Below are 23,095 nucleotides of genomic sequence, written 5' to 3'. Positions count from 1 at the left end.
CATCAATATACAGTGGTGTGAAAAAGTGTTTGCCCCCTTTCTGATTTCTTATTCTTTTGCATGTTTGTCACACGTAAATGTTTCAGATCATCAAACAAATTTAAATATTAGTCAAAGACAACACAAGTAAACACAAAATGCAGTTTTTAAATGAAGGTTTTTATTATTAAGGGAGAAAAAAAATCCAAAACTACATGGCCCTGTGTGAAAAAGTGATTGCCCCCTAAACCTAATAACTGCTTGGGCCACCCTTAGCAGCAACAACTACAATCAAGCGTTTGCGATAACTTGCAATGAGTCTCTTACAGCGCTGTGGAGGAATTTTGGCCCACTCATCTTTGCAGAATTGTTGTAATTCAGCCACATTGGAGGGTTTTTGAGCATGAACCGCCTTTTTAAGGTCATGCCACAGCATCTCAATAGGATTCAGGTCAGGACTTTGACTAGGCCACTCCAAAGTCTTCATTTTGTTTTTCTTCAGCCATTCAGAGGTGGACTTGCTGGTGTGTTTTGGATCATTGTCCTGCTGCAGAACCCAAGTTCGTTTCAGCTTGAGGTCACGAACAGATGGCCGGACATTCTCCTTCAGGATTTTTTGGTAGACAGCAGAATTCATGGTTCCATTTATAACAGAAAGTCTTCCAGGTCCTGAAGCAGCAAAACAGCCCCAGACCATCACACTACCACCACCATATTTTACTGTTGGTATGATGTTCTTTTTCTGAAATGCGGTGTTACTTTTACGCCAGATGTAATGGGACACACACCATCCAAAAAGTTCAACTTTTGTCTCGTCAGACCACAGAGTATTTTCCCAAAAGTCTTGGGGAACATCAAGATGTTTTCTGGCAAAATTGAGACGAGCCTTAATGTTCTTTTTGCTCAGCAGTGGTTTTGTCTTGGAACTCTGCCATGCAGGTCCTTTTTGCCCAGTCTCTTTCTTATGGTGGAGTGAACACTGACCTTAACTGAGGCAAGTGAGGCCTGCAGTTCTTTGGATGTTGTTGTGGGGTCTTTTGTGACCTCTTGGATGAGTCATTGCTGCACTCTTGGGGAAATTTTGGTCAGCCGGCCACTCCTGGGAAGGTTCACCACTGTTCCATGTTTTCGCCATTTGTGGATAATGGCTCTCACTGTGGTTCGCTGGAGTCCCAAAGCTTTAGAAATGGCTTTATAACTTTTTCCAGACTGATAGATCTCAATTACTTTCTTTCTCATTTGTTCCTGAATTTCTTTAGATCTCGGCATGATGTCTAGCTTTTGAGGATCATTTGGTCTACTTCACTTTGTCAGGCAGGTCCTATTTAAGTGATTTCTTGATTGAGAACAGGTGTGGCAGTAATCAGGCCTGGGTGTGGCTAGAGAAATTGAACTCAGGTTTGATAAACCACAGTTAAGTTATGTTTTAACAGGGGGGGCAATCACTTTTTCACACAGGGCCATGTAGGGTTGGATTTTTTTTCTCCCTTAATAATAAAAACCTTCATTTAAAAACTGCATTTTGTGTTTACTTGCGTTGTCTTTGACTAATATTTAAATTTGTTTGATGATCTGAAACATTTAAGTGTGACAAACATGCAAAAAAAAAGAAATCAGGAAGGGGGCAAACACTTTTTCACACCACTGTATGTCACCACCACCAATATTAATTTAAGATTCAAACCTCTCAAAGAACTTTTAATCTTACGGTGCACTGTAAACTGTATTGGCAATACTACATATTAAATAGACTTCCTGTGGCTGCTGCGCTCTGGAGGGGTGTGATCTGTCATCAGTAGATGAGTAAACTGCTGTTTCCTGGCCATGCGAACAGAACGGCTGATTTAATCTCTGGTTCTGCTGCACTGAGTTCCTCTATTAGTCCGCACTCTGCAAAGACTCTGCCCCACTGCACCCATAACAGTTTACAGTCCTAACAGACATAGGCTAGACAACGTAGGATACCTGTAGCTATACCCCGTAGTCACTCACGTATACATCAGTGCCGTAACAAGGCTAACCTTACATTATTAACAGATTAGATAATGTCCGAACCACACTTGCAGGCGAAACACGAAAATCGCCTGCCTTGTCGTTTCCCCGTTCTGGGACCAATATACATCTTTTGGTGAGGCAGACGCACTATTCCATTTAATCCACCATCCGTTTGGTAGTTTTTATTAAAAAGATGAGTGCAAATATGAGCATTTAGTAAGAGTTTTTTTTGTGCTCTTCTACAAAAACAAGTGTTTTATTGTTTCTCACCCAATTGGAACACGTCCTACTTTTAAACGGACTAGTGCCTTTCTTGATTCAAAGAGAATATTTGATTGAATCCTCAGCAGCCTGCCCAGTGGTACATGTTGTGTGAAGTAGACCACCATAGTTACAGTACCCATAGCAGGTATTAATGCATTGTGTGTTGTCAGTGCATAGGTCAAGATAATGTTCTCGGTGCTTCCTGTCTGTGAATTGTTTTTTGGCTTTTGCCAATCATTATCTCTTCTTTAAAACATAGTTTTTGGGTTGAATATACAGTATGTCCTGTCTTAGGCACATGTAAATTACTTGTTTCTGAATATTGAAAAATGTACTATACAGAGCAGTAAATGATTAAAAAATAAAACTCTTTTTCTTTTTAAGTCATCACCCTTCAACTTTAAAACTACATCAGTTCCCATTGGATCTACATGGCAGAGTTGCCAACATGGATGACACAAAATTAAGCGTCTGAAGTATGCAAAACAAAACATTGAGAAGCCTGAAACATTTTGAAACAATGTGCTTTGGACTGATGAAACCAAAATTGAACAAATTGAAAAAAGGGTGAAGCCTTTGAAGAGAAGAACACCTTGCCAACTGTGAAGCATGGAGGTGGATCCATCATGCGTTGGGGTTGTGTTGCATCTGGGGCACAGGACATATTGTGTCAGTGGAAGGAAGAATGGATTCCACCAAATATCAAGAAATTCTAGAGGCTAATGTCAATCCAGACATTCAAGTTGAAGAGAGGTTGGGTGTTCCAGCAAGGCGATTATCCAAAGCATACCTCAAAATCAACCATGAACTACCTCCAGGAAAGACAGCTGAAGGTTTTGGAATGGCCACCGCAGTCCCCAGACTTGAATATCATTGAAAATCTGTGGAGCGATTTGTAATACACACAAGGGAGCCAAAGAATATTTCTGAACTAGAAGTGCTCTGCCAGGAAGAATAGGATAAAATTCCAAAAGGGAGAATTGAAAGACTCTTAGCTGGCTACAGGAAGCGTTTGCAAGCTGTTAGAGTTCCCAGAGGAGGAGTTCCGGGTTCCCAAACTTTTGCACAGGGCTTCTTTCCTTTTTTTTTCTTTTAGTATTTTCAAAATGTTAAAAAAATAAGAAGTCATCTTGTTTATTTGAAGAAATGTGTCACAAATGTGTTACTGTGTTAACGTTGTACTATTTAGTCAGGTTCGCTTGACTTAGATATTAATTGTAAACGGCTTCTTGACCAGGGGTGCCCAAAGTTTTGTACACTCCTGTAGAGTATTCATAGTCACCATAGAAACCCCTGTGTGCTGCTGCCTGATGGCTCTGTGCTAGTCCCTCACAGGAGTTGCTAAATTAAGTTCACAGTGAACATTAACTGAAGCTTCTGACCCATATCTACGTGATTTTATGCATTGCGCTGCTGCCACACAATTGGCTGGTTAGATAATCCCATGAATAAGTAGGGAAAATAAAGTAAAAAAAAGTGCTCGGTGAGTGTATATATACTTCACTCTCTAGGAGTACCTCTTGCACTTTTGTTCAAATAGCTCTCTGGGAAATAAATCTCTGTAATCTCACTGATAATATTTCTGGGGCAGTTTCCCCGAGATGGAAACATGCTTCATTTTAAATAGAAACTTCAAACTTTGAAACTGCATTACTGGAGATAACTAGCCCCCTCCATCTTCTTTGCTTCTTAACCCTTTAAGGTGTACGATCACAAATGTGTGAGTAGAATGTTCTTATCTGAACATCAGAACTGACAATTGAAATTATCCAGTTCTTGTGACATTTTCTTTCTACACATTTTAATTCACTTGCAAAAATGAATATGAAAAATGAATTGAACTTTCATATTTCATTTATTTTGCCGCACTAGGATAAACACCATCTGAGCTGAGATATGGCAACAGAAACCACCTCTAATAAAAGAAGGGATGAGATGGTAAATGGTAAATGGTCGGCATTTATACAGCGCCTTTATCCAAAGTGCTGTAAAATTGATGCTTCTCAGTCACCCATTCACACACACACCCACCAACAGCGACTGGCTTCCATGCAAGGCACCGACCAGCTCTTCAGGAGCATTTGGGGGTTAGGTCTCTTGCTCAGGGACACTTCGGCACATCCCGGGTGGAATCGAACCGGCAACCCTCCGACTGCTCTTAGACTATTCCAAATTTGGGCGGGACTTGGACATGTTCGGTTCCATGCTGGGTACTCGACTGGCCTCAACTGTCCCGTGAATATTCACCAACCATACAGGGGATGTGCTTTTCCAAAACCTCCACAGTTCGCCGAAGTGTCCCTGAGCAAGACCCCCACCCCCAAACGCTCCTGACAAACTGGTTGGTGCCTTGCATGGCAGCCAATCGCCATCGGTGTGTGTGTGTGTGTGTGTGGGTGAATGAGATGCATCAGTCATACAGCGCTTTGGATAAAGGCGCTATACGACTGATGCTATATAAAATTGACCAACTCGTATACCAAAGAGTGGCGAATCCAAAAACCATGTGTCCAGCACACGTTTTTTTACAGCCCACATTTTTTAAAGTTTATACAGTTTGAAGAGAACAATGTCGACACTGTCATCATTTTTCCCCCCACAGATTAATATTCCTTTTCTTTGCTTCCTGTAAAATAATAACAGACTAAAATTTGCGAATGCTTTGATTTGGAATTGAATGTGTAATGTTTTTCACTGCATTTGAAATATTGAACTAAAAGCTATTAAAAAATATTTGCACTTTATTCATTTTTTGAAACACGCTATTTATTTGAACACAACTGTACGCCTTTAAAACCAGTGAAATATTTTTTAATTGTCATTAATCTGCAGGAAACTGACAGTCTAATGGTCTGAAGTACATAGCCCAGGTGTGAGAAGCTAAATGACCAGACATGCACAGCTTTTTTATGATCATGCTTTATTGAGCGACAGTAGATAATGCCTTTTATCTTTAGCAAGTGATACTACTACTACTACTTTAATACCAAAAATGATGAAAACAGCATAACGAGAAAGCACTCCGCGAAGATCGTCCAGGACAGGGACGATTCCTCTTCCTGACCGCTCAGACTCACTCCCACAAAGCTTTTGGTCTAGGAAAGGGGAATAGAAAAATAATATTTTATTCCAAGCACCATCAATCAGTCAATCAATAAACCAAACGTTCGGTACAGTCTAAAGCACATTTCCTTCTGCGGGTGCAACTCAGTGTGCAAAAAGACAGACACAAATATGGTGATTTAAAGATACAAAAAACATTTAAGATCAGAGGACAACAACCAACGGTGCCTTCCAAGAGTATGGTAATGGTAGAATAATAATTTACATTTTTGCTATATGCAAAGAACATTATTCAGTTCTAGCTATCACTAGATAATGTAAATATTATAAATATTGGTAATTTTTCCTAAACACAATCTTATGCATTCAAAGTGCCAATATTACAAATGGACATTAACGCAGTACAAGTTGCCCCTTGTCATTATTTAGCATTGTTATTTAGCATTTTATGCTAATTATAATGTGATGGAATGAAAACCTTTTGTCTTTCATTTTGCTGGCAAATCAAAGACGTATAGTCACGTATAGTTTTGTTCTGAATTTATATTGTTTTTTTTTTTGTTATAAGATGTTCCCTTTAAAATTGTCACTAACCTGCAGGAAATTGACTGATGTCTAACGGGGGTGTTTCAGGAGAAACACAATGTTCAGCACATTTTTGTAGACCATGGTTTATTGAGCGACAGTAGAAGAGTTTCTCCCGGTAATGTTCCTTTTATGTTTGGCAAGCAATACTTCCATCTATCCTGCTTATCCAGAACAGGGTCGCAGGGGGGCTGGAGCCTATCCCAGCATACATTGGGCGAAAGGCAAGAATACACCCTGGACAGGTCACCAGTCCATCGCAGGGCACACACACTATTCACTGACACACTCATACCTACGGGCAATTTAGACTCTCCAATCAGCCTAACCTGCATGTCTTTGGACTGTGGGAGGAAACCCACGCAAACACGGGGAGGACACGCAAACTCCACACAGCCGACCGGGATTCGGACCCAGGACCTCCTTGCTGTGATCATCCGTGCCACACCCAGCGGAGCGATAGGATAAGGTTGATTTTAAACTGTTAATTATGTGAAGAACAGAATAAGAATGCGTTCTGTGCGGGAGAGCGAGAGGGTTCTCCAGGAGTCCACGAACCGGGTATGAAGTCAGTCCTTACCGGCAGAGACGAATTTTAACACAGGCCGTTCTGGGGGAATCGGTAGTTGAGAGCTCGCTCCTTAGTTTATTGATGTATTTGCTGACCAGTCTCTGGCAGATTCTACCCAATCTCAGTTTTGTGCATGCTCCATGAAGCTTTTTCTCAAGTGCTGCCTGAAAGAATAAAAAAGATGCTAAATATTCACAGTTCAACCTAGCTGCCAACCAAATGAAACAGCCTGACAGTATGTGAAGATTTTGAGCCTGTGTAAAATGGACTTTTGTGAGCACACAAGTATAAGCGAGGCTGCTAACAGGTTGCGGCTAACATAACTAGATAAAGTCGCTTATCTAGTTATGACTCGCTACCAACAAACGAGCATCAGCTTAGGTAATGTACAGTAGATTCTTGGTAGTTTAGCTAGCACTAGTGTGCACAATTCATTTATTCAGACTAAATATAAAACATTTCTCTGTAATACGGACCCATTGTAAAAACAGCACTGGAGTCTGCATTTGCATAAGTGAGGGGCAATTTAGCCTCGATGCTGGACCTCGCTCTTTTGTTCCTCTCTGGTAATAATGTCTGGTTCAGGGGCTCAGATTTGGCACTGATTCTGGCTGATCTCTGAGGCTTTCTGCAGGTATGGTGCACTTGGTGGGGTGCCGGTGCAGCTACCTTGGTGTCGTCTTTAGAGAGAGTCCGCTGGACTTTCTCCAAGATGCGTTTGCAGATAAAACACGAGCCAGGGAATTCCGTCTCAATCTACAGAGGAAGAACAGCAGGAGACACTTAGCTGTTTCATAACCATTATGACATTTTTGATACACACAGTAAATCACAAGCTAATTGGTCTGGTGATGCCAGTGCAGAACCATAACTCCCGTGGTGGCCCGAGACATGATTGGTCGTAGTGGGGATTGTAACCATTACTCTCGTAGAGAGCTGAGACATGATTGGTCGCAATGAAGATTGTAACCATGACTCCCGTGTAGAGCTGAGACATGATTGGTCGTAATGAAGATTGTAACCATGACTCCCGTGTAGAGCTGAGACATGATTGGTCAGAGCGGCCAGAGGGAAAAGCTTTGAGCCGGCTGGAGTGCTTCAGTAAATACACAGTTGTTGAAATGAATGATGTGTGTCAGGGTAATTTCTTAATTGATTCTTAATTGACAATGTCTGTTAACATAAAGACAGTCACGTGATTACAAATAACCTTTTAGTGATAATCCTTATTACTATGAGACCACTTTCTGAATTCAGTGCTTACTATGAGTCTTTCTCTGTCTCTCTCCCAGCAGACAGACAGCCTTTGACCTTAATGTCTCTGCTTCTCAGCTAGCACATTCTGGTCTTACAGCAAGGTCAACAAGGGGTATTCAGAAGACAAAATACTGATAAATGTTCGTGGACAGCTTCATGTCTTTTTGTTTTGGTAAATCCCCCCCTTCTGGAAAAGTGTGTATAAGAGTCTTACTGTGTCTGATTCAAATCAGAAAGCCGGTAAGCTTTCTCACTTTCTGTTATTTCTTTGCAAAGAAATAAATCCCAGAGTGAAATAGCTGAAGTACAGCTATCGTTGTTTTTATGCTCACCTGTGAAATGTTTTCCCTAACATGTGTAAAATGTAAACCAGATAAATTGGCATTTGCAGATTAAAGGGCTCACCTTTGCATCGGCATCGGCATCGAAGGCCAGGTCATCCTCCAGAAATCCCTCATCGTGGAAATGAGCCGACTGCGCGCTCACTGTGAACCAACAGAGCACTGAAGAGTGAGTTCTCATTCGGTTTGAGTTTGAACAGGATAACCAGCCTGGTTTAAACCGAGATGCTTTACATTACATTACACTAATGGCATTTGGCAGATGCTCTTATCCAGAGCAACATACAGTTGATTAGACTAAGCAGGAGACAATCCTCCCCTGGAGCAATGCAGGGTTAAGGGCCTTGCTCAAGGGGCCAACGGCTGTGCGGATCTTTTTGTGGCTACACCGGGGATCGAACCACCGACCTTGCGTGTCCCAGTCATGCACGCTACAGGCCGCCCTACGCTACTGACCTGAAAGCCATCGTCTGTGTCTAGCATTTAACCACGTTACAGCAGAGCATGAGAACGACTCACCTGCGTAGGCCAGCAGAAAGCAGAGGATGATGGGAAACTTCATTTTCGTGCCGTTCTCACAGTCGATCTAGACAGGGGAGCACTAATGGGACATTGGCACTGGTGCCACCTTTTATAGGCCCTAAACACTCTGACATCACGACCAGATGCCTTTTACCACAGAGATAAGAAAGCGGCTTCAGACCCACTCCGCAGATAGAGTAGCATCTGCAAGCATGACAAAAAAATTTTTTTTAAATGTTTTTGCTTGAAAAGTTATTGAATATGACACGCATGCACTATTATATATTATATAAATGAACATACTTTTCAGAAGGTTGACATTTCTGTATTATAAATCCAATTTTTGATTGGTCTCATGTAATATTCTAATTTTTTGATTTTCATGAGCTGTAAGCCGTAATCATCAAGATTAAAACAAAGAAAGGCATGCAATATTTTACTGTATATGTAATGAATCTATAATTTATGAAAGTTTCACATTTTGAATTAAATTACAGAAAAAAATGAACTTTTCATGAAAAGTTTCACGAATATTGTCATTTGTTGAGATGCACCTGTAAATGCCAACCATTTACCATCAATATATGTCACCACCACCAATATCAATTTAAGATTCGAACCTCTCAAATAATTTTTTATCTTATGGTGCACTGTAAACTGTATTGGCAATACTACATATTAAAGGCATTATACTTATCTTTACTTATCATTTAGAAGAAAGCCAAAAAACCACAAAGACCTGTGGCTGCTGCGCTCTGGAGGGGTGTAATCTATCATCAGTAGAAGAGTAAACTGCTGTTTCCCGGCCATGCGAACAGAACGGCTGATTTAATCTCTGTGGTTCTGCTGCACTGAGTTCCTCTATTAGTCCGCACTCTGCAAAGACTCTGCCCCACTGCACCCGTAGCAGTTTACAGTCCTAACAGATGTAGGGGTCCTCGCACGGGACTCCAAATTATGTAGGGTCCTCGCACGGGCCGCCAAATAACGCAGGGATTTTACTCTCTACGAAACCGGGGTGCCAGTTAAACGTTGTGTAGCAGTATAACTACAAAAAGTAATCAGTCTCATAAAATTACTATTATCAGAAATATCTAACCACAAATTTAGTATTTTAATTAATAATTAAAATAACCAATATTAATGATTAAACATACCGATAACCTGAAGGTTGGAAGTTCTTCGAAAGACTGCTTTAACTCGGCTCTCATGTCTATGCGATTCCAAAACGGACACCGGGGTTTAATAAAATATATTTATTAAACAAACATACAAACACATAACAGATAAACTAACGGGAAGTTAGTAGAGAAATTTAGTTGGGTATGTGTGTGCGTGTGTGTGGCGGGCGCAAGCGCGCGTGTCGCTTGAACAAAGGAAAGGTGGGAGTAGCTAGCTTGAGTAAGTTAGAGTTCTGGGTGTGGTAATGAGTTAGAGTCAGCTGTGAGAAGGGACTACTAGCGTAGTTTTACTCTATATATGTGCAAAAGACGGCGAATCAATTCACGTACATATATATGTAGCTAACCAAACACATTACAATGGTTGGATGGTAAATAAACACAGATTCACAAAAACAGTTAAGACTAAACTAAACACTGGCTATGCCTGAATGTTTGTTTTCTTACTGAGTCCATACGCATTGCTGGATCCAAAAGACATGCTGTCCTTGTAGAAGCGGCGATGGTGCTGTGAATGGTGTCCGGGAGAGATGCGCAGGCTGGGGTGTTCCCGTCTTAGCAGCGCGTTGTCATCTGATCCGCTGGTCCTTTTCCAGGTGTAAAAGTTCGTTGCTGTTTCGTTGTTGAGCTTTATTGGGGTAAACTGGGGTAGCGTTCCGCGTACAACAATTTCCACTCACTATAGGCCACGTAGTTACCGCGAGGTAACTGGGTGTGTCCGTAGGCCTGGTAGTGCGCTGTGCAGCATTCAGCCTCTGTCCGAGTCTCGGAGCAGATGAGCTGAAGCGACGGGCCAAAAAGGGTGCGTCGAAGAGAACAAGCAGAAGAGGCAGAAAAAGCAGAAGAGAGAAGCAGAAGAGAGATTCCAAGAACGTGTCTTGCTCTTATACGGGACCGTTTATTGCTCCCGCCATTACGGGATTGGCTGAACCAAGTTAGACGTCATTCGTGGTGGACGTCGCAGAATTTTCCTGTGGGAATGTGGAAGTTGTAGTCCCTACATCCCCCCTGTGGTCTCAGGATGCGGCTGAAGCCAGTGTTCCTCGAGAGCACAAAAGTCAGTTCACAGTCCACAGGTCAAGTACATTGGGTCGGTAACACAGTTCACAATTGACTGACAAACATCCAGGCATTTATCAACAATTAACTAAACTGGTCTAAAACACATGATACAAACAATGTGAAACACTACGGTCGAACAGTGAATACATTGTCACAAAACATGAGAAACCTTGGTGAAAGGGTTAGTCGTTTTGTTAGTTCAGGTGTTTTGTTAGTTATTGGATGGTGTCCAGAAGGTGGAGCACCAACAGGAATGACCCAGCCATGAAAATGTTCAGATGATGTAGGGGTCTAGGATGGAGAGGCTGTAGCCTTTTTGGAAGTCTTGTTCAGACTGACCAATTGTTCTAGTCCCTACAGTCAGGTTGCTGACGAGGGTTGTCATCTGAAATATGTGGGGACATTTTCAAATTAGGGCAGCTTTCTGTATCCAAGCTTAACCTTATGGCTGTGTCATCAGGAAGGAAATGGAGAGGTGGTCTCATTTCTAAATGATGTGGTAAGCTCACAAGTGGTCTTGTCTTGCTTGGGGAAGAGGTGGAGTAAGGCACACTGGGGTGTGGCAATATACTTGTAAAGATTACACTGTAGTTTCTACATGCAATACTTTACGATGGTTCAGTAGGTATAGAAAGAAGCAATGAACGTTTATGAGTTATAGCAGGTGTCGGATTTAACTCTACAGTACCTACTTACGATCTGCGTTTGCTGCTGCTACATGCAAATCTAAGTGGCTGCTATAAACTACCAGTTTATTTTGCCACCCCCCTTTGGTAGGAAAGGTGTGCAAAAGAAAGTGGTCAAAGCTTCAGCTGGGAGTCTGCCTGTGAGGAGACCACGGCTATAGATCAGTCTTATTCAACGTCTTTTGATGGAGGTTGAACAAGACCAGATAGCTCTTTGGAGTGGTTACTCAAGGCATACACACTACTGAACAAAGGTTAGAGGCTTTAGTTGTCCTCAGAGGAACTGAAGAAGCTCTCTACAGACAAGGTATCTTCCCTATCAGAGTCATGCTGGTGACTCTGAGGCTTGGGCCTACCGGGTCGGTCTTCTCTCCAATTCCGGCTGGAATCAGAGTGTGAGAAGCGACCACGGTGGCTCTTAACCGGGAACTTACTCACATGCCGTTGTTTTGAGCCATTAGATTTTAATGGGGCAACTTGGGAAGTGCCGGCGGGCTTGGTTGGAACAACGTGCTTAGCTGTTTCCAATACCTCGTTCCTGGGCACAATCCTTAAAGTGTCCCAGACCATTTGGGCTTCATTTCTTAATTCAAGGGCTGAGTGTTGGCCCCTTGAAAACAGTGAAACATGAGTTCGGACACAGGGGTGCAGGTTGTGCACAAAAAGGGATTTGAAGGCTTGATCTTCATCTAAGCCTGGTCCGTTTCTGCCCTGGAAAAAAGCATGTTTAAGTCGTTGGTAAAAGTCTTTTGGTCGTTCTGTACGGCTATGTTTAACCTCCACAGATTTGATCATGGCTGTGGCCTGATCAAACCGTGGCAGGTACTCAGCTACCAACGCTTCACAAACCTTGGGATAGCTGGAACGAACCTGTGGTGGAAGTTGTTCCATAAATGTATGGATCTCTCTGGTAGAGGTTTTCCGTACAAGTCGTACCTTTTCTCGATCGGTTGCCCTAGGCAGATCCGAGAGACAGTAGTCAACTTCTCTCAAGTAACTCTGAATGTTAAATTTGGAGTCCTTGGGGTCAAATGTGTGGACATACTTCGCCATGGCCTCTAGCTCCTCAAAGCGAAGACCATGTGAAGTTGCACTAGTCTGCCTGTTTGGAGAAGGAGAGACTGAAATCACATTTGAATGTGAATGCGTTTCATGCGGAGCTCGACGTCCTCGGTTTGGTTTAGGGGGCGGAGCTACAAAACAGTCATTCTCGCAATGGTTGGCAGAAGATGAATTGTCGCTGTCAGCGTACTGTACAGAGCTGTCACCTATCCTCTCAGTTATAAAGGGAAAGCTAGCGGGATTAGCGTTGCTTTTTGTGTGCCCAATTAATAACGTTAGATCTCCTCTATCGTGTCCACGGGAGGGTTCCCTGACCTCCTCATCAGAGGGGTGGGCATGGAAGGTGCAGTCCTGTACTTGCCTGACTGTTTCTCCCTTGCGGAGATGGACCACCATTGGGATGGAGTCCCCCCTTTCCCTCTCCAGGGAAGAGGTGGGCAAACCATTGCATGGGTGGTCAACAGCACTGCAATCTGAGGAGACTGACGAGTCTCCATCAGAGCAAGCTGTGGAACCGGGATCTGACAAACCCGAATCAATTTGTGACCCCCCTTCCCCCGCCTTCTGGTGTAAGGAGGAAGCAGGAGAAGCTGGAGTTGGGCAAGCCTGAGAAAGCAGGCTTACAGAAGAGAGTGGATGTGGTAGCTTGTGGCATCCACTCTTCAACTGAAATAATTCCTCTCTGTAGGAACAAAGATCTGATTCGGCTGAATGCAGATCATGCAAGTATTGTACTGCTTTCTTGCCAACAGTTTGAAGCTCAAGTAAAACACTGGTGTGTTGTCCTTTGAGGTATGCCATCTCTGATTCTAAGTTTTTGTTGCTCTGAAGAGCAAGACTAATCTGTCTGGCAAAATTCAAGACCAGACAACTTAGAATTGGGTCTTTTGACTGGGTGGGGGAGTGACCTTTCTCGTTGATTAAGGAGAACATTTCTTTCCTACAATCAGTGAGGTTCATCTGATTCAGGAAAGCTACGTAGCCAGGTGCTAAACCTTGGGCTAAAAAGGAAAGGTACTCATCAATAGATATGGGTTCCATATCTCACGCCAAATAAAGCTAAAAGCTGAATCAGTAACTTAAGAGGGTACTCTTGAAGTTAACTATTTCACAAGGGCCTTGAGCTCCTAAAAGTTGGCAATGAATTGTTCACCAAAATCACAATCCAACATACAAGTTGTGATGAAGGATAAATAATTTAAAACGCTCTTTGAATATTCTCTAACTATAGTACAAGGTAGCTATAGCATCACACAGGGACTCGAGTTGCACTAGCGGTACTGCAATGCAACAACAGCAAAATGACCGAACATATGGCGGATATTCAGACCGTAAAATAGGAACTGTGATGCTGATCACATTAATCCTAAATACCAGAATGTGATTGGTTGAAATTACAATTAAATTTGGATTTAAATGTAAAATTCAATTAATTATTAAAATTACTTTGACAAAGTAATTATAATTAATAATACAGTGCGGCTAATAATACTATTATTGATAATACGTATTATACCGGAAGGTAAATGCCAATCAACAAACTACCGTGTAAGATTACGAATGTAATGCCACAATGTTACACGAGGGGGCAGTATATTGAGAAAGCGGCTCATGCAGGCTTTCAAAAATGGGACAAGGGTGACATCTAGCGGTATTTTCAAAAAATTGCACTGGTGGCAATTTAGCTGAGAAAGAATGCCGAGAATTCGTTCTGGAGTCACGTGACATGAGCCAAAGCTCGTCTTTCTCACGCAGAGCTCCAAATGAGGAAGGGGAATTCGTTATGAAGTCACAAGACATGAAATTTGAGCCAAAGCTAGTCTTCCTCACACGGGGCACCAAAATATGTAGGGGTCCTCGCACGGGACTCCAAATTATGTAGGGTCCTCGCACGGGCCGCCAAATAACGCAGGGATTTTACTCTCTACGAAACCGGGGTGCCAGTTAAACGTTGTGTAGCAGTATAACTACAAAAAGTAATCAGTCTCATAAAATTACTATTATCAGAAATATCTAACCACAAATTTAGTATTTTAATTAATAATTAAAATAACCAATATTAATGATTAAACATACCGATAACCTGAAGGTTGGAAGTTCTTCGAAAGACTGCTTTAACTCGGCTCTCATGTCTATGCGATTCCAAAACGGACACCGGGGTTTAATAAAATATATTTATTAAACAAACATACAAACACATAACAGATAAACTAACGGGAAGTTAGTAGAGAAATTTAGTTGGGTATGTGTGTGCGTGTGTGTGGCGGGCGCAAGCGCGCGTGTCGCTTGAACAAAGGAAAGGTGGGAGTAGCTAGCTTGAGTAAGCTAGAGTTCTGGGTGTGGTAATGAGTTAGAGTCAGCTGTGAGAAGGGACTACTTGCGTAGTTTTACTCTATATATGCGCAAAAGACGGCGAATCAATTCACGTACATATATATGTAGCTAACCAAACACATTACAATGGTTGGATGGTAAATATTGAAACACAGATTCACAAAAACAGTTAAGACTAAACTAAACACTGGCTATGCCTGAATGTTTGTTTTCTTACTGAGTCCATACGCATTGCTGGATCCAAAAGACATGCTGTCCTTGTAGAAGCGGCGATGGTGCTGTGAATGGTGTCCGGGAGAGATGCGCAGGCTGGGGTGTTCCCGTCTTAGCAGCGCGTTGTCGTCTGATCCGCTGGTCCTTTTCCAGGTGTAAAAGTTCGTTGCTGTTTCGTTGTTGAGCTTTATTGGGGTAAACTGGGGTAGCGTTCCGCGTACAACAATTTCCACTCACTATAGGCCACGTAGTTACCGCGAGGTAACTGGGTGTGTCCGTAGGCCTGGTAGTGCGCTGTGCAGCATTCAGCCTCTGTCCGAGTCTCGGAGCAGATGAGCTGAAGCGACGGGCCAAAAAGGGTGCGTCGAAGAGAACAAGCAGAAGAGGCAGAAAAAGCAGAAGAGAGAAGCAGAAGAGAGATCCCAAGAACGTGTCTTGCTCTTATACGGGACCGTTTATTGCTCCCGCCATTACGGGATTGGCTGAACCAAGTTAGACGTCATTCATGGTGGACGTCGCAGAATTTTCCTGTGGGAATGTGGAAGTTGTAGTCCCTACACAGACATAGGCTAGACAACGTAGGATACCTGTAGCTATACCCCGTAGTCACTCACGTATACATCAGTGCCGTAACAAGGCTAACCTTACATTATTAACAGATTAGATAATGTCCGAACCACACTTGCATGCGAAACACGAAAATCGCCAGCCTTGTCGTTTCCCCGTTCTGGGACCAATATACATCTTTTGCATGACACACTATTCCATTTAATCCACCATCCGTTTGGTAGTTTTTATTAAAAAGATGAGTGCAAATATGAGCATTTAGTAAGAGTTTTTTTTGTGCTCTTCTACAAACTTCTTAAAGCGTTTTATTGTTTCTCACCCATTTGGAACACGTCCTACTTTTAAACGGACTAGTGCCTTTCTTGATTCAAAGAGAATATTTGATTGAATCCTCAGCAGCCTGCCCAGTGGTACATGTGTTTGAAGTAGACCATAGTTACAGTACCCATAGCAGGTATTAACGCATTGTGTGTTGTCAGTGCATAGGTCAAGATAATGTTCTCGGTGCTTCCTGTCTGTGAATTGTTTTTTGGCTTTTGCCAATCATTATCTCTTCTTTAAAACATAGTTTTTGGGTTGAATATACAGTGTATAAAACCCCCTGTCGCTACGGTGACCAGAGACAATGACATCATCAGCCCGAGACGAGACAAGTTTAGTCAGTTCAGTTGAAACATCGTGTCAGCAACAGCTTCGTTCTGCTGGGGTTAAACTAATCATCCTAAACCAAGTCAGTTACTCGATACTTCGGTTCCCATTGTTCCTTATTTGTTGTGGATACATGTGTTTTGTTAAGCACAGCCACAATTACGGGCCGGAATGTAGGAGCCAAATAGCCTTTTTTGTTTATATTTAAAGAATAATCATTATCATTTCAAGACTTCCCATATTTTTTGTTATAGTTCTGATTTACTGATTTTGATTGACAGATGGCCACTGATTGGCAATCTTGGCCACACCCATAGGAATGGGGTGTGGTGCAAGTTAACAAAGGGAAGTGAGAAATGTTTGGGGAGGGATTGAGTCTTAGCTTTAGTTGAGAGCAAACACAGTTTTCTAACCACCACATCTCATCTCATCGCATCTAATCTACAGTTTATGTCCTAAACTTCTATAATCTTCCATCTATCATCTATTTTCTCTCTTTCACACACACACTTGACATTGTTTGTTCATAGTGCTGGCCTACAACGTTTTGGTAGGATTTATTTGTTTGGTTTATTATTTTCAAACAATGAACCTGAGCATGGAGCCTGGATCTACAACAAAGGTGCGTTAAAACAGTCTCTTCTATTGCTGGGGCAGTGGCTATAATTTTGAAACGGAATAGCCACTACAGCGATTATCCAAAGCATACCTCAAAATCAACCATGAACTGCCTCCAGGAAAGACGGCTGAAGGTTTTGGAATGGCCACCGCAGTCCCCAGACTTGAGTATCATTGAAAACCTGTGGAGCGATTTGCAATACACACAAGGGAGCCAAAGAATATTTCTGAACTAGAAGTGCTCTGCCAGGAAGAATGGGATAAAATTCCAAAAGGGAGAATTGAAAGACTCTTAGCTGGCTACAGGAAGCGTTTGCAAGCTGTTAGAGTTCCCAGAGGAGGAGTTAGAAAGTCCCGGGTTCCCAAACTTTTGCACAGGGCTTCTTTCCTCTTTTTTTTTTTTTTAGTATTTTCAAAATGTTAAAAAATAAGAAGTCATCTTGTTTATTTGAAGAAATGTGTCACGTTTAACGTTGTACTATTTAGTCAGGTTCGCTTGACTTCGATATTAATTGTAAATGGCTTCTTGACCAGGGGTGCCCAAAGTTTTGGACACTCCTGTAGAGTGTTCATAGTCACCATAGAAACCCCTGTGTGCTGCTGCCTGATGGCTCTGTGCTAGTCCCTCACAGGAGTTGCTAAATGAAGTTCACAGTGAACATTAACTGAAGCTTCTGACCCATATCTACGTGATTTTATGCATTGCGCTGCTGCCACACAATTGGCTGGTTAGATAATCCCATGAATAAGTAGGGATAATAAAGTAAAAAAAAGTGCTCGTGAGTGTATATATACTTCACTCTCTAGGATTACCTCTTGCACTTTTGTTCAAATAGCTCTCTGGGAAATAAATCTCTGTAATCTCACTGATAATATTTCTGGGGCAGTTTCCCCGAGATGGAAACATGCTTCATTTTAAATAGAAACTTCAAACTTTGAAACTGCATTACTGGAGATAACTAGCCCCCTCCATCTTCTTTGCTTCTTAACCCTTTAAGGTGTACGATCACAAATGTGTGAGTAGAATGTTCTTATTTGAACATCAGAACTGACAATTGAAATTATCCAGTTCATGTGACATTTTCTTTCTACACATTTTAATTCACTTGTAAAAATGAATATGAAAAATGAATTGAACTTTCATGTTTCATTTATTTTGCCGCACTAGGATAAACACCATCTGAGCTGGGATATGGCAACAGAAACCACCTCTAATAAAAGAAGGGATGAGATGGTAAATGGTAAATGGTCGGCATTTATACAGTGCCTTTATCCAAAGTGCTGTAAAATTGATGCTTCTCAGTCACCCATTCACACACACACCCACCAACAGCGACTGGCTTCCATGCAAGGCACCGACCAGCTCTTCAGGAGCATTTGGGGGTTAGGTGTCTTGCTCAGGGACACTTCGGCACATCCCGGGTGGAATCGAACCGGGTGGAATCGAATCGACACTTCGGCACATCCCGGGTGGAATCTTAGACTATTCCAAATTTGGGCGGGACTTGGACATGTTCGGTTCCATGCTGGGTGCTCGACTGGCCTCAACTGTCCCGTGAATATTCACCAACCATACAGGGGATGTGCTTTTCCAAAACCTCCACAGTTCGATCCCCCGCCCGGGATGTGCCGAAGTGTCCCTGAGCAAGACCCCCACCCCCAAACGCTCCTGACAAACTGGTTGGTGCCTTGCATGGCAGCCAATCGCCATCGGTGTGTGTGTGTGTGTGTGTGGGTGAATGAGATGCATCAGTCATACAGCGCTTTGGATAAAGGCGCTATACGACTGATGCTATATAAAATTGACCAACTCGTATACCAAAGAGTGGCGTGTCCAAAAACCATGTGTCCAGCACACGTTTTTTTACAGCCCAAATTTTTTTAAGTTTATACAGTTTGAAGAGAACAATGTCGACACTGTCATCTTTTTTCCCCCCACAGATTAATTTTCCTTTTCTTTGCTTCCTGTAAAATAATAACACAGACTAAAATTTGCGAATGCTTTGATTTGGAATTGAATGTGTAATGTTTTCACGGCATTTGAAATATTGAACTAAAAGCTATTAAAAAATATTTGCACTTTATTCATTTTTTGAAACACACTGCTATTTATTTGAATACAACTGTACGCCTTTAAAACCAGTGCATTAATCTGCAGGAAACTGACAGTCTCATGGTCTGAAGTACATAGCCCAGGTGTGAGAAGCTAAATTACCAGACATGCACAGCTTTTTTATGATCATGCTTTATTGAGCGACAGTAGATAATGCCTTTTATCTTTAGCAAGTGATACTACTACTACTACTTTAATACTAAAAATGATGAAAACAGCATAACGAGAAAGCGCTCCGCGAAGATCGTCCAGGACAGGGACGATTCCTCTTCCTGACCGCTCAGACTCACTCCCACAAAGCTTTTGGTCTAGGAAAGGGGAATAGAAAAATAATATTTTATTCCAAGCACCATCAATCAGTCAATCAATAAACCAAACGTTCGGTACAGTCTAAAGCACATTTCCTTCTGCGGGTGCAACTCAGTGTGCAAAAGGACAGACACAAATATGGTGATTTAAAGATACAAAAAACATTTAAGATCAGAGGACAACAACCAACGGTGCCTTCCAAGAGTATGGTAATGGTAGAATAATAATTTACATTTTTGCTATATGCAAAGAACAATATTCAGTTCTAGTTATCACTAGATAATGTAAATATTATAAATATTGTTAATTTTTCCTAAACACAATCTTATGCATTCAAAGTGCCAATATTACAAATGGACATTAACGCAGTACAAGTTGCCCCTTGTCATTATTTAGCATTGTTATTTAGCATTTTATGCTAATTATAATGTGATGGAATGAAAACCTTTTGTCTTTCATTTTGCTGGCAAATCAAAGACGTATAGTCACGTATAGTTTTGTTCTGAATTTATATTGTTTTTTTTTTTTAATAAGATGTTCCCTTTAAAATTGTCACTAACCTGCAGGAAATTGATTGATGTCTAACGGGGGTGTTTCAGGAGAAACACAATGTTCAGCACATTTTTGTAGACCATGCTTTATTGAGCGACAGTAGAAGAGTTTCTCCTGGTAATGTTCCTTTTATGTTTGGCAAGCAATACTTCCATCTATCCTGCTTATCCAGAACAGGGTCGCAGGAGGGCTGGAGCCTATCCCAGCATACATTGGGCGAAAGGCAGGAATACACCCTGGACAGGTCGCCAGTCTATCGCAGGACACACACACCATTCACTCACACACTCATACCGACGGGCAATTTAGACTCTCCAATCAGCCTAACCTGCATGTCTTTGGACTGTGGGAGGAAACCCACGCAAACACGGGGAGGACATGCAAACTCCACACAGCCGACTGGGATTCGGACCCAGGACCTCCTTGCTGTGATCATCCGTGCCGCACCCAGCGGAGCGATAGGATAAGGTTGATTTTAAACTGTTAATTATGTGAGGAACAGAATAAGAATGCGTTCTGTGCGGGAGAGCGAGAGGGTTCTCCAGGAGTCCACGAACCGGGTATGAAGTACTTACCAGTCAGTCCTTACCAGCAGAGATGAATTTTAACACAGGCCGCTCTGGGGGAATCGATAGTTGAGAGCTCGTCCCTTAGTTTATTGATGTTTTTGCTGACCAGTATCTGGCAGATTCTATTCATCCAGCTCAGTGTTCTGCATGCGTCATGAAGCTTTTTCTCAATTACTGCCTGAAAGAATAAAAAAGATGCTAAATATTCACAGTTCAACCTAGCTGCCAACCAAATGAAACAGCCTGACAGTATGTGAAGATTTTGAGCCTGTGTAAAATGGACTTTTGTGAGCACACAAGTATAAGCGAGGCTGCTAACAGGTTGCGGCTAACATAACTACATACAGTCGCTTATCTAGTTATGACTCGCTACCAACAAACGAGCATCAGCTTAGGTAATGTACAGTAGATTCTTAGTAGTTTAGCTAGCACTAGTGTGCACAATTCATTTATTCAGACTAAATATAAAACATTTCTCTGTAATATGGACCCATTGTAAAAACAGCACTGCAGTCTGCATTTGCATAAGTGTGGGGCAATTTAGCCTCGATGCTGGACCTCGCTCTTTTGTTCCTCTCTGGTAATAATGTCTGGTTCAGGGGCTCAGATTTGGCACTGATTCTGGCTGATCTCTGAGGCTTTCTGCAGGTATGGTGCACTTGGTGGGGTGCCGGTGCAGCTACCTTGGTGTCGTCTTGAGAGAGAGTCCGCTGGACTGTCGCCAAGACGCGTTTGCAGATAAAACACAAGCCAGGGAATTCCGTCTCAATCTACAGAGGGAGAACAGCAGGAGACACTTAGCTGTTTCATAACCATTATGACATTTTCGATACACACAGTAAATCACAAGCGAATTGGTCTGGTGATGCCAGTGCAGAACCGTAACTCCCGTGGTGGCCCGAGACATGATTGGTCGTAGTGGGGATTGCAACCATTACTCTCGTAGAGAGCTGAGACATGATTGGTCGTAATGAAGATTGTAACCATGACTCCTGTGTAGAGCTGAGACATGATTGGTCAGAGCGGCCAGAGGGAGAAGCTTCGAGCCGGCTGGAGTGCTTCAGTAAATACACAGTTGTTGAAATGCATGATGTGTGTAAGGGTAATTTTCTTAATTGATTCTTAATTGACAATGTCTGTTAACATAAAGACAGTCACGTGATTACAAATAACCTTTTAGTGATAATCCTTATTACTTTGAGACCACTTTCTGAATTCAGTGCTTACTATGAGTCTTTCTCTGTCTCTCCCAGCAGACAGACAGCCTTTGACCTTAATGTCTCTGCTTCTCAGCTAGCACATTCTGGTCTTACAGCAAGGTCAACAAGGGGTATTCAGAAGACAAAATACTGATAAATGTTCGTGGACAGCTTCATGTCTTTTTGTTTTGGTAAATCCCCCCCTTCTGGAAAAGTGTGTATAAGAGTCTTACTGTGTCTGATTCAAATCAGAAAGCCGGTAAGCTTTCTCACTTTCTGTTATTTCTTTGCAAAGAAATAAATCCCAGAGTGAAATAGCTCAAGTATAGCTATCGTTGTTTTTACTGGGGTCTGTTTCATCAGACGATGCTCACCTGTGAAATGTTAAGTATAGCTATCGTTGTTTTTATGCTCACCTGTGAAATGTTTTCCCTAACATGTGTAAAATGTAACCCAGATAAATTGGCATTTGCAGATTAAAGGGCTCACCTTTGCATCGGCATCGAAGGCCAGGTCATCCTCCAGAAATCCCTCATCGTGGAAATGAGCCGACTGCGCGCACACTGTGAACCAACAGAGCACTGAAGAGTGAGTTCTCATTCGGTTTGAGTTTGAACAGGATAACCAGCCTGGTTTAAACCGAGATGCTTTACATTACATTACACTAATGGCATTTGGCAGATGCTCTTATCCAGAGCAACATACAGTTGATTAGACTAAGCAGGAGACAATCCTCCCCTGGAGCAATGCAGGGTTAAGGGCCTTGCTCAAGGGCCCAACGGCTGTGCGGATCTTTTTGTGGCTACACCAGGGATCAAACCACCGACCTTGCGTGTCCCAGTCATGCACGCTACAGGCCGCCCTACGCTACTGACCTGAAAGCCGTCGTCTGTGTCTAGCATTTAACCACGTTACAGCAGAGCATGAGAACGACTCACCTGCGTAGGCCAGCAGAAAGCAGAGCATGATGGGAAACTTCATTTTCGTGCCGTTCTCACAGTTGATCTAGACAGGGGAGCACTAATGGGACATTGGAACTGGTGCCACCTTTTATAGGCCCTAAACGCTCTGACCTCACGAGCAGATGCCGTTGCCTTTTACCACAGAGAAAAGAAAGTGGCTTCACACCCACTCCGCAGATAGAGTAGCATCTGCAAGCATGACAAACATTTTTTTTTTTTAATGTTTTTGCTTGAAAAGTTATTGAGTATGACACGCATGCACTATTATATATTATATAAATAAACATACTTTTCAGAAGGTTGACATTTCTGTATTATAAATCTAATTTTTGATTGGTCTCATGTAATATTCTAATTTTTTGATTTTCATGAGCTGTAAGCCGTAATCATCAAGATTAAAACAAAGAAAGGCATGCAATATTTTACTGTTTGTGTAATGAATC

The 23,095-nt window shown here is 42.2% G+C and overlaps 1 protein-coding gene across 4 annotated transcripts in view; it reads right to left on the bottom strand.

The window, feature by feature from the left end:
- Positions 1–22,780, bottom strand: part of LOC133107164 (antimicrobial peptide NK-lysin-like) — a 48,908-nt gene extending 26,128 nt beyond the window's left edge. Inside the window, exons 1-5 of one of the 4 annotated variants that reach the window (XM_061216088.1) lie at positions 22,629–22,720; positions 8,120–8,199; positions 7,127–7,213; positions 6,467–6,621; positions 5,128–5,333 (exon numbers count right to left, since the gene is read on the bottom strand). In XM_061216088.1, coding sequence (XP_061072072.1) covers positions 5,312–5,333; positions 6,467–6,621; positions 7,127–7,213; positions 8,120–8,199; positions 22,629–22,671 — 387 coding nt within the window. In that variant the 5' untranslated portion in view covers positions 22,672–22,720 and the 3' untranslated portion in view covers positions 5,128–5,311. Of the gene's footprint in view, positions 1–5,127; positions 5,334–6,466; positions 6,622–7,126; positions 7,214–8,119; positions 8,200–8,574; positions 8,712–19,168; positions 19,370–20,497; positions 20,670–21,174; positions 21,262–22,179; positions 22,254–22,628 lie in introns of those variants that run through there. The other 3 variants (XM_061216087.1, XM_061216103.1, XM_061216113.1) reach the window with 3 other exon arrangements.
- Between the last annotated feature and the right edge of the window lie 315 nt (positions 22,781–23,095).

This window comes from Conger conger, chromosome 1 (assembly GCF_963514075.1).
Source record: "Conger conger chromosome 1, fConCon1.1, whole genome shotgun sequence".
In the NCBI taxonomy this organism is placed as follows: domain Eukaryota; kingdom Metazoa; phylum Chordata; class Actinopteri; order Anguilliformes; family Congridae; genus Conger; species Conger conger.
The sequence above is the reverse complement of the archived record's forward strand: the minus strand, read 5'-3'. Positions and strand labels throughout refer to the sequence as shown.